The sequence below is a fragment of the Populus nigra genome, chromosome 19 (genome assembly GCF_951802175.1).
Source record: "Populus nigra chromosome 19, ddPopNigr1.1, whole genome shotgun sequence".
NCBI classification, from domain to species: Eukaryota; Viridiplantae; Streptophyta; class Magnoliopsida; order Malpighiales; family Salicaceae; genus Populus; species Populus nigra.
This window is the reverse complement of record NC_084870.1, coordinates 1,911,541-1,924,235: the sequence shown is the minus strand read 5'-3', so window position 1 is coordinate 1,924,235 and position 12,695 is coordinate 1,911,541. Positions and strand designations below refer to the sequence as shown.

The 12,695-nt window shown below is 32.4% G+C and overlaps 1 protein-coding gene across 1 annotated transcript; it reads left to right on the top strand.

Moving 5' to 3' along the window:
* The first annotated feature begins 9,670 nt into the window (after nt 1-9,670).
* LOC133679541 (uncharacterized) lies at nt 9,671-11,529 on the top strand. The gene is made up of 2 exons (XM_062102160.1): nt 9,671-10,013; nt 10,153-11,529. Exons 1-2 carry the CDS (start codon nt 9,960-9,962, stop codon nt 10,861-10,863), a joined length of 765 nt encoding a protein of 254 aa, XP_061958144.1. The 5' UTR covers nt 9,671-9,959; the 3' UTR covers nt 10,864-11,529.
* The last annotated feature ends 1,166 nt before the right edge of the window (nt 11,530-12,695 follow it).

The window sequence follows — 12,695 nt, the reverse complement described above, 5'->3', positions numbered from 1 at the left end:
AAACTGTCTCCAATCCCAATAATAATAATAATAATAATAATAATAATAATAATAAAAGGGTGTCCTTTTCGTTGCCAAGTATTTATCATAAATTTATATAGAAATAAATGAGCCACGTGGCAAAACCTAAATCATAGTAATTAACTACTACTAATCAACCATCCTAACACGCTTAGAAGGAACGAAACGGACAAACTAGCTCGTCGTTTAATCAAACTTCGAGACCCCAAACCGCGTCAAGTCATCATCACGGACTGCCAACTAAGACTTTTTAAATTTCTTGAGTTTTGTAAATCTAAATTATGTCAAGTCTAACTATTTTTATTCTTTTGAAGATGTTAACATTGTGAATTATCATCGAAAATCTGCTTTTTCTTGCGCCTTAAAATTAAATATTTTTTCTATCATAATTTAAATAAATTATCCATATCAAAATTGGTGTATTCATTAAAAAAAGAAGAAGTTGTTTTCTTACAAATATATCTTAGAATTCCTTAGTATTTACTTCCATATTGAAAAAGTTTTAGAGTTAGTTTGAGAATGTGGTAGTAGATGATTTTTAAAATACTTTTCACTCAGAAATATATTAAAATAATATTTTTTTAAATTATTTTTGATATCATCGCATCAAAATAATCTAAAAACAAAAAAAATTAAAGTAAAGAAAAATACAAAAATATTTTAATTTTTTTCAAAAACATTTTTAAAATGTAAAAACAAATAGGATCTTAATCTATACATAATTTCTTATGAATATACTTCAAATGTTAAATGTTTTAGCGCCAAATCATGGTATATTCTCCTTTTATACGAGCTAATAAAGTGAAGGGGAAAAAATATTATGATGTGAAATTAAAATTATCTTTTAGAGCATACTTGAACATAATTTAATTTAGTAGCTCAAATGGAAGCACTTAGTTAGCATGTATAAATTAAAGGAAAGATTAAACTTATTTTGTGTTTGTTAATTTTGTACTGAGATATAGTTAATTTTGTTTTTTGTTTTAACTTTTTAAACCAATCCAAACAATTCTTGGTAACCAAAAGTTAGACTTGAATTCTACATGGGATACGTCTCAAGAAACCCTAAAGCTATTTTCCCCCCTATAATATATACTATGATAGCTACAACAATAACAGAAATATAAAATATTTTTTACTCTTAGGAGAATAACTTAAGAGGATGGTTTAGTGGTTAATAAAAACTATTTTTTATTAACTTTTTTATATTCAATATTCACATCAACCGATATCTTTGAATGTAACATGTTAATATAAAAAATGTATCTTTAAGATTATCCAGAAAGAGGTAAACTAATCCTAGAGTATTTCTGCCGTTAAAGAAAAAAAGAAAAAATTTTAAAAGGTATAGCTCAATTAATCAGGTTCTAAATTTGTTTTTCAGAAATCACTAATTCGAATCTCACAAACTATAAGATCATTAAAGATTGATATAATTATTAATTTCAAAGCCTTAAAAAATTAATTAAAATATATATAAATTAATCTGGAAATCTATTCGAAGAAGAGAGATAGAGAGGATATATTTTATGTTAGTAATTAACGTTGTAATAGTAGTTAATAAGATTTGGGTCGGAGGAAGCTTTAACTTTAGTGGAGCGACCGATTGGTGCATGGGATTCCAAAGATCTCCAAGAACATGATGTGATTTGGGATGGAATTGACGACCCACCAAAAGCTTTTAACATTTGATTCTCTTTGATCGTTTTCTTTGGCCCCACACGGTTAAACAAAGGTGGCATCCATGATTTTCTTACAGGTCCCTTCCGACAGGTATTAGCCGTTAAGACCCCACTTTTTTTTTTTTTTCTTTTTTTCTTTTTTTGTAGACTTTTACAGAGCACTGCCTCATGAGCTCGATGCATGTTATGATCTAGCCTTGATGTAACCCTTAATTATAAGTAAAATTGTGTGTGTGTAGTAGCAATCTAATTGATTTGATTTGCAATATTTAGTTTTATGGGTAGCCTGTTAAATCTTGATTTGTTGTAAGATTTGCAGAATCAGTTCCATCACATGCACACAGCAAATTTCAGTCAGTGTATACGTGAAATGACCTTAGATTTGGGGGGGCTCGTGGTTTTCTTACTCAAGTTTTATAAACAGGCTCACCGTCGGAAACATTATGGTTTTACATTTATATTTCCACCGCATCTGTATCAAAAACAAGATTTAAAATATCTTTATATATAGAATTAATCAAACATAAATATGCTCACCTTTTTTTAAAAAGCCAGTAGCAGGAGTACTCCGGGAACATAAAACTCTAGATTGAATGAGTATATATCCTTTCTACCACTTAAACTAGCCATTTATGGGCCAAGACATAGTTTTGCTACTTAAAACATAACATGGGATATGTAGATAGTTTCACTCATCAATGTAGAAGTTAACTAATGGGTTTTTAGCAAATTTATAGTGGTGATCTTTTGGTAATCTAGAGGTCACGGAATTTGTTTACTGTTTTAATGTTTTTTTTAGAGTCTCAATAATGTTGTTAGATAGATTTAAGGTTATTTAAGATTTATACAAAGATTATTTGAAGATCAGATGTTTTTTCCAGTTTTAAATATATATTTTCTTCAAGTATGAATTGTTACAAATCACAAACCTTCCAATTGTTCAGTCTCTAATAATAATCCATACAAATCATCAATAAAAAATCTTCTAAACTCTTTTAAAAAGAAAAAGTGGATATATCTTTAAATGCTTTTCAAATCGAGTTGTCCCACTTCATTGGTTAATATCATCTTGGATAGCAGGTAAAATATTGAATTAAATAGGCTAATTTCTTTTTCTTGAAATGTCTTTCTCAATCTGAAGTTTCAAATCTAAGCAAAATCAACCCAAATTGGCCACTGAAAAAACCTTTATCTATTGAAAGGTTATATAGTCTAGAAAACTGGGTTGCTATTTCCATTAATCTAGTAGCTGGTATCTTGACCATTTCTCCACTAGCACATAGATTTCATACTTGGCATTATTTCTCAGTTCACCGTCCTTTGTGCAACAAGCATTGACAATTCTAGACCATGCATTTCCAGCTATATTAATTAGTTTGTTCTAAAAGAAAGTTCAAATAATCATTTCGATCATTAATGCTGTATATAAACATCCTTCAACAATCCCGTTTTAGAAAACCCAAACCCCCGCAATCATTTAAAGAGTATTGCTTTGTTTTTGCTTAGAATGGATCCTATTCCCAACCCCCATGTTTTTTTGGAAGAATTATAGGCATAAAAACCTTCTTCCTCACTATCCATAAGACAGATTTGGTCTTTTTCTCAATTTTTACAGCTATTGCCACTGCAACATGCATGAAACCATGAGATAATAAATGGAAAAGTTATTCAGCACAAACTTAACTTGATTAAGCATGCTCTTAATTAAGTGTCTATGCTGAATAATCTTCTCATTTAGGTTGAAGTAGGTTTTTAATATAATATTAGAGCTAAATTCGATCCCAAGACCTATAGGGGTTATGAGACCACCATGCATGCATGCTTTCATTGCATCAAGTTAGAGAAACATATCCCACATGGAATAAATAAACAAAATAATTGAAAATAAACCATCCACCATAAGACTAAGTCTTTTAAATTAAATTCAACTCAACTATCAAATATAATATCATATTAATTAGATCACTCATTTTTATTTGGATGGAACCAAACTCAACTATCAAATCTAAAACTTATTAAAAAGTTCCAATATTTTGCTCCAACTTCACAACCAAATTGATCGCAAATGCTTGCAAAATAATAAAAATAATTTTCACTCCAATTTCTCAATATATGCTTGTTTTTTTTTTAAAAAAAAATAAAACTTCAATTTCCACTATTTTTTTAATTTGTGACCAATATTGTTTTTACTTTTTAATTTGGTTCTATCCAACATTGGTGTTTGCATGCAAATGCATCCCAATAAACTTTTGATTTTCTTTATTGATTAGAAAATAAAAAAATATTACTTTAATTATTTTTTTTAATACACATCATCAAACTTATGAAAAGTCTCTTTAATTTTTACTATCAAATTATCTCTCTGGCAGAATAGGGTGTCTGAAACCTCTATTAATTTGTAAGAGTAGTTCCATTTAACTAATTAAACTGAAGTATCAATAACATTTAGATTACAAAATTGAAGACTTTCTAAACTGCTTTTTTTTGGATAATCAACTTTCTAAACTGCTTTAAAATTAGATTGATAATTAAAACATGAGAATGCGTCATAATACTAGCTTGTTCTTGGAATGATGCATCGTGCCTCTGAAACCAAACCTTATATTGACAAAATGACGAACCATAGAATGATAGAAAACACATGCTCATAGTAACAACTGATGAACCCTTTGCATTGGGTTCGAGAAAAGTGAGGTGAAGGGAGGTTAGGGTGTCAAGTAGTGGGTTGGTTTTAGTTGGACCGATGCCAACCTTTGTCTTCACCTAGGGCAACTCGCATATGCAGGTTAATTTGTTGAGAAAGTAGAGAAAAAAACATAAATGCCAAAGCATATAACTAAAACCTCGGATGGGACATAAAGGCGCGGCCCCCATGTTTATTCCCTTTAGAAATTTTGGATGATTGGTTTGGATTTTTCCATCCCTTTGTCGAAACTTGGGGAGAGAAAAAAAAAAAAGAAAAAGAAAAAGACCCAGTGACAATGCCATGTTTAAGGGCTTATTTTGCAGGAGGGAGAGTCTCAAATTAGTCAAGACACAAGCCTCCTCCTTCCCAACAAGGAGGACTTTATTGTTCAAAAGGGGTCCATTACCTTTCTAGGGACATATATTGGTGGGAAAGTTTGGTTACCAGCTCCCTTTTCTGACCAATGAAAGCGTATCATATTGACTCCCTTATGTGAAAAATGAAAGGGAGAGGAGGATAGGTTTTTGCACAGATTATGAATTCCCATCCCATGCAAGGTTTGAATTGAGAATGTGTTTGTATTGCGAGAACGAAAGGCACATGCAAGGCAGCTCTCAAGTCAAAAATGAGAGCACCATGAGAGATGCTTAATGAATAAATTATTTCACTATGTGTATGTGTTTGTCAATAAAGACATGCCGATTATTTGCTCCCTAAATCCGCAAAACAATTATAACATTTTGAAAAATCCTCATGTGAGAATTCTTTCCAACGACTTCTATTCCACCTATAATCTCAATATATATATTCAAGTTCCGACCATCTAGGTGGTGGCTTAATGATAAAAACTTGAAACCAAGAGGTTTGCTCCCTCTGTAGTCTCAGATTCGAGCCATGTGGTTACTTATATGATGGCCACTAGAGACTTACATGGTCGTTAACTTCAGGGCTCGTGGAATTAGTCGAGGTGCACGCCAGCTGGCCCGGACACCCACATTAAACTAAAAATATATATATATTCAAGTTCCACCCAACAGGTACTGATTAATTATATATAAAATGCCCTAGTTCATGCTTAGGGGTATATATAGATGCGCCAACACTTACTATAATCCACGGTTCAACCATGTTTTAACTTCGAATACTACTTTAGTATAATGGTTTGGAGAAGTACTATTTATTAACTTTTAAAATGACCACAAGTAATTCTAAGGATTGATGCATTTTAAATGTTACTAGTATATTAGTCTGTCCTCAGCAGTGGGTTGATAATAAATTTTTTTAAATATTAAAAATATAGATAATATTTTAAGTATTTTGGATCTGACGGTCAATTCAGGCTCAAGTTTTCTGGATCTGACAGTCATGTCTTAACCCAACACTCTTCAACAACTTTTATAATAAAAAAATAGAAAAGACAATGTTCTTTATGGTTCTCTGAACATCTACAATGCCATCTATATATAGTGTAAACATTTTATGTTTTTATATTTATAATGTGATCTATAATACAAATAGTATATATACACAGTACCAATACAGTAATTTTTTCCCAGCATTTAGAAGTGTATATATATAAAAAATTTTAGTGTAAACTTATCAAAATCATGTGAATGCACAGACGCCATCTAAGAAAAACTTTGGAGTACGGTGACTTGGATATGATTACTAACGTAATGATTATTTACTAAATAACTTCTTTAATTTCTAATTCTAAGATATTAATATAAAGGAGATAAAATCCACATAAGCTAATTAAAAAAGAAGAAGAAGAAAACATTATCTTTGAATAAAAAAAACCCTTTCAGTGTAAGGATAAATTTCCTTGTTTCTTTTTAGAATATGCAATTATGTGGACACGAGACATTCGATTCTTCCATGGAATGAGAGCACATAATTATGTGTTGACAGCCAACTCAGAGAGATGGACAGAGAAATTATTCCACGAACTACAGGAAGATATGATCGTAACACCAGAAGACCAACGAGTATTGCCAGCAATTAGATCATCCAACTTTTCAAATTAAACCCATTGAAAACAAAAGTTCCCTCCAATTTCCGAGTGAAAGAATCCTACCTAATATATATATATATATATATATATATATATATTAACTTTCAAATTGGCTTAATGTATTACCATGGCCTTACAATGTTCACAACGAGCAGCGCATTCATTACGTATCTATCTTTAAAGTGATGTACTGTTTAAGATTGTAATAATAGTTGTAGTTTAAAGTGTTTTTTGTTTAGAACTATATCAAAATAATATTTTTTTTATTTTTAAAAAATTATTTTTAAAATCAACACATCAAAATAATCTAAAAACATAAAAAAAAATTATAGTAAAATTAAAATTTTAAAATTTAAAGAAATGCGGTGCAACACCGTGTTTCCAAACAGACCCTTAACCCTGACTGTTTAGACATCACTCTTGTTTCTTGATCAAGTTTAATCATAGTTATATGTTTCAGGGGTGAGCAATGGTTGAACACTTCAACTAGTTAATCTTCCAGGGGATTCATAATGGTTTATGGGTATTTTTTTTTTTAAAAAAAAAGAATTAAGATGTTGACATCAAGACTAAAAATTAACCATATATATATATATATATATATATATATATATGGTTAATTTGGAGTTTGGAAATAATATATATGGGTGAGGGAGGCAGCCCACGTGGGAGAAACTCTGCCGTTTTGTTTGATGAATGAACATTCGTCATAGAATATTCACAAGTCGTAGGAAATAATTAAACACTTTCGTTTCTTTTTCTTTCCGTGCAAGTAATTTGAAGAGTTCGATCCCCATCCCATAAATTCGTGGAAGTTAACCCTTACCATGACTTTTTTACTTGATCAAAAAGAAAAATAACTAATAGCTTTTATTTGATAATCTCGGTCTTACACGTCATTACATTTCGAAACTTGATTTCATAAGAACTAAAATAATTAACTTTTCATTTATTATGCATATAAAAATATGTTTCACACCAATTTTAATCAAACATATCTTTTTTTTTTAACCCATAACTAAAAATACTCTAGTTATTAAGATTTGAATATCATAATATTCAATATTAATTATATAAATTAATCAAGTTATAGTTGAGCATATTAAACTCTAATTTTAAAACTTGATTTGTTGATTTGTATATTTTGAGACCACTTAAGTTTGTATGTGAACATAAAAAAATAATATCAAAAGGCATATAAATATTTTTTAATATGATTAATTATTTTGTCTCAATACTTTATATTAACTTCAATTTGGATATTAAAATCATTTATGATGATGTTTTAAAATCTAAAGTGCTTAGAAATAAGTTCTTTAACGATTAGATTATGAGTTAATCCTGCAAGATAATTTATTTTTCATGGTTTATGAAACTTATAGCTTGTTGTATAAAACTTATAACATGCGAAACAATCATTTTTTTGTAGGATTTCAAAACCTTCAAATGATAAAGTTAGTAATATTTAAGTAAATAATTACAATAAAGAGAGAATGAACATTTATTCTTATGAACAAAAATGTTTGTTCTTAGTTTGATACAATAAATGAATTGAAATTAAAAAAGTATTTTTGTAGATAATAGAGATTGTGAACCTTTTACTTGTGTGGTTCTAGAAGTATTTATAGTGTATAAGTTTTAGTCATTTGTAGAAAGAAAAGGCTGAAGTGTAATTTTTTTCTAATAACATTAATGAATGATTAATATCCCTTACACATGCATTAATGAGGGATAAATATTCATTACACAAGCATCAATGTAAGATGGAATATCTTTATATTAATATTAATAGAGGATAAGAGCCGAATATCTCTGACATTAATATTTTATGTTAATATCATAAGAATAAACAAATGGAGCCTTATGGCCCAACATGAAACCTATATTGATCTTCGGGCCTTAAACTCTTTGTGCTTGGCATATTGTCAAGCTCACAATCAATAGGTATGACAACGAGCCAAACTCATGCTCAATTGGGCTTGGCATATAGACTAACCCAAGGGTATTGGGTTTGGCAACACGCTAGATCCATGTCCAATTAAGCTTAGCATGCAAACAAACCCAAAGGTCGATGGGTTGAGAAGGTCACTAGAATCATGCCCGATTAAGCCTGGCGTGCAGCCAAACCTAAAAGTGATGAACCTTGTAGTTCATTAGACCCATGCCTAATTAGGTTTGCCACATTACCAAGCCCAATGGCATTGAGTCTGGCAACTCGTCAGACCATTATCCATTTGGGATCAGCATGGTGCCAAGCCTAATGGTAGCAGGTCTAGTAGCTTGTCAGACTCAAGTCTGTTTGGGCTCAGCATGTAGCTAAGTCCAAGGATGTTGAGTCTAGCAACTCGCAAAACTTGCACCCTATTAAGCTTGTCATGCAGTAAGGCCCAAGGACATAGGATCTGGTAACTTGTCATATCTATATCCATTTGAGCTTGGCTTGTAGCCACGACTAAGGACATTGGGTCTGGAAATAAGCTAGACTCATGTTATATGGACATGATATTCTACTAAGCTTAGGAATATTGGTTATGGACGCAAGCATTTCTCACCTATTAATAAATTATCACCCTGTTTTTGGACCTTCTAAGTAAGGATTAAGACTCAAAATTCATTTTTTATAATACCAAAAAATATTTATCCGTCAATTTAACACCTTTATTGTATACATATTTCATGGTTATTTTGCAATCATTATAAAATAAAATATTGTTTTTAGTAATACTTATTTTCTAAAAACAATGATCATTCAAAAATATATATTGTTTAAGTTTGTTCATAAAATTTATTGAGCTTTAAAATATAATCATGCTTGGATTGTTTTCTTACCGATCAAAAGCTAGAATGAATATTTTCTTGAATCAAGCTCGAGAAGTTTGGTTCTTTTTTAAATAGAAATTAGAAATCCATTTTACTATGTTAAAACTCATTAAGTTGGGAAATATTAGCCATGGGACATACAATTAAAAAAAAAAAATATTTATTTCAACATTTTTCCATTTGTTTCTCCACGTATATGCAAGCAGCTAGAAAAGGTAGACTGATCTCCTGCTTGGACAAGATCGAGTCCTTCCGGCTAGTCTATTTCTCGATTCCTGTCTCTAGTTTGTGGATTCTTTGCCCACCGATACAGCTACGGCTACAAACTGCTCACTTGTGTGTGGCAAGATAGTAGTTTTTGTGGTAAAAAAAAATAGCTATAAATTATAGCCTTTTCTTTTACAAATCCGCATGGGAAGCACCAGTAACTAAACACAGGTTTAATCATAAAAATAAACGGGCTACTCCGCTGCTGCTGCAGCTGCAGCTGCAGAGAAAAGACAGGAAGCATAGGATATTAGAAAATTGGCATCAATGGCCTTTGGCTTTTTGTGCCTTTGTCCAACCCCTTGTGAGAACGTATGTAGAAAACAGTGGACACTTAGATAGCAACAACTTCTTATAAAAGAGCTACCTAAACCACTCAAAACCTCCCCTCCCTCTCCCCCTCCCTCTCCCTTAGAAAAAAAAAAAAAACTTTGCTTTAGTCCACTCCACAAGTCAAGTGAAGAAAATCATGGACAACCAAAGAGGTTCTGTTCTAAGCTGGGCTTACTACTGCCAGGGAAAGGTAACACATTTCTTGAATTTATTATGTTTTTTAAGGATTTTGCTCTCCGTAATGGGGTTTTCTTGTTTTCTGCTCAAGTGTAAAAAATGAGGTTTCTTTTGTTGGATTACAAGAGCTAATTTGTCATTCATTAATACAGACAATGGATGAACTGAGGAATTCCCTTTTGTACACAACTTTGGAGCTGGAGCAAACAAGGGTAGCAGTTCAAGAAGAGCTAAGAAAGAAAGATGACCAGTTGTTCCATCTCAAGGAGCTACTGATCAAAGCCATCAGAGAAAGAGACGAGGCACAAGAGAAATGTCAAAGACTTGTCACTGAGAAAGTCCTGCTCCAACAGCAGCCACAACATCACCAAAATGCTCCTCTCTCTGGGATTTCCAGCATTGAAGATGAACCGAGAAGAGGAATTGACTCCAGCAATGGCTTCTCATCATCAGACTGTGAAGAGAGCATTGTTTCGTCTCCAGTTATTGACCCAACTCCACAACCATCCCAATTGCCCCCACCTGCAGCACCACAAACTATCCCCCAAGCAGCAATTGAGTTAGTTCCTGAAAAGCCATTACCTGAAAAGGGAAAGCTTTTACAGGCAGTAATGAAAGCTGGTCCCCTCTTACAGACTCTCCTTCTAGCCGGACCACTTCCTCAATGGAGACACCCACCACCACCACTCGAGTCCTTTGAGATCCCACCTGTCACCATACCTTCACCACCACTACCACCCGCACCTCAGCTCATCCACCAAGACTCATTTGTCAACATTAATGGTTGCAATAGAAAAAGGGTTCGCTGTGATGGCTCTGATTCTCCTACAAAGATCAAGTATCAAAACATAGTCCTCCACTGACAACCCACGCAACCCACTAAGTTATGATTTCACAATTTTTATATATTTATATCATTTTAATATATCACTAAGAGAATTAGTCAGTAATGGAAGAAAATTAGTGAGGAATGGAATTGGAAGATGGTATGAACCTGATCTAGCATTTTTGTACAGAAGTTTGTTTAGAGAAGCTATTCTAAGTTGACTGAAGTGAAGACAAAACAGAAGAGTAAGTAGATGATGGCCTTGTTCTTGGCTTGTTTTGGCCAATGTGTTTTGGGTGGAGATTTTTGTCTCTTTTTCCATCTTCTTCACATATCAGTTTTTGTTCCATGATGTGAAAGGGGGTTTGATGATTTCACTTTCCTGTTGCAAGTAACTATAACTCGGATATCTTTATGCCTAGCTAGTCAAGTGAAATTGTAAAAGTGTGTGCAAGTTTGAGAAAGAAGTGTGTGGATTTGAGAGGGAGAGGCCTCTCAAATCCATAATAATTAAAAAAAAAAAAAAAAACACTGGTTGATGGGTGTGAAGTTGTTAGGTTTGGAAGATGGGTAAGCCAACAACCACAAGGTTTGAGAGACCTGCTTGTCGGGTTGAATGGATCCCACAAATCAGAATCAGGATCTGCTTTTTGTGTGATATATGATTAAATTAGTATGATTATATGAGTCTAATTTATCTTAATCTTGTGTTTTTACTCCTAATCGTTTTCACCTCTTCTCTATTTTAATACTACCAACCACATTTTTGCTCTTTGCCCCCACTCTCTAATTGTTTATTTTAAGCATAGACGTCGACCTTCCTAAAGCATTTCAAATAGTGCAAGGTTGCTTAAGTTTCCCCATCACATGAAAATATCATATACACAACACTAATTGCCTGCAGAATGCTTAAATCACTGCAGGAAGCCCTAACAATGAAAACATAAGCAATGAATGATCAACAAATCAATGGTTCCCCTGTTTTTTTATCTTTTAAGGTTTCATAGATAGGTTAGCATGTCAACTGTTACCAACCATTTTGGGACCCCTCATTGTTATAATTGAAGCACGCAATTGAATACAGAATCCTTCATCATTGAATTGTATAGACTATAGAGAGTTAATCTGTTCCCATTCTAACGAAAGCTAGCTAATAAAGCTAGGTGAGTTATGATTTGTTTGGAAATGCTGTGTTCTCAAGCAGGTTCTCATGCCATGAGCAGTAGTTCATCATGTGTATTTATTATGATCGTAGAACACAAATTCTATACACAGAATATTCGAGATGGATTAATGAAAATCAAATGCAAATGAAAGTATGAACTCTGAAGTCAATTATTAGCAGAAACATGGTGAGCACATTAGCGGGCATGTTCAGCTTTTTAGGCAACTTTGAACATGGCTAACTTGCAATTGATATGACCCCTTAAACAAGATTAAAAATGTTAGGCTGCAAAACCAAAAGCCGGCATGGATTCTGGTCTTCACGGCAAAGCCTTAGAAATAGGGGCGAAAATAAAATAAACTTGAGCGGAAGACATGTATTTCTTCAAAAGATTAGACCAAGGCCTCCTTGCTTGGGGAAGGTCACTATCAGAATTATTTCTTGCACTAGGATGAGGCTGCCGCCTCTTCTTTCAACGCTCCTTCGCCTTCGAACTTCTTGTGAAGAAGATAATCCCAGGCAATGAATGCCATCATAGAAAACATCTTTATAAATTAAAGCCAGTAGTAAGTATAACTTTGATACAAATACAGTATAATATTTTTATTACTGATAATAAGATTGGGTACACTATAACACCACACGGTAAGAGCTAATGCTTGTATAACAAAAATATAATAATAATAATAATAATAATAATAATA

Coding starts and splice junctions, on each gene's coding strand:
- LOC133679541 (XM_062102160.1), top strand. CDS start 9,960: ATGGACAACCAAAGAGGTTCTGTTCTAAGCTGGGCTTACTACTGCCAG. Junction 10,014..10,152: donor CTTACTACTGCCAGGGAAAG/GTAACACATTTC, acceptor TCATTAATACAG/ACAATGGATGAACTGAGGAA.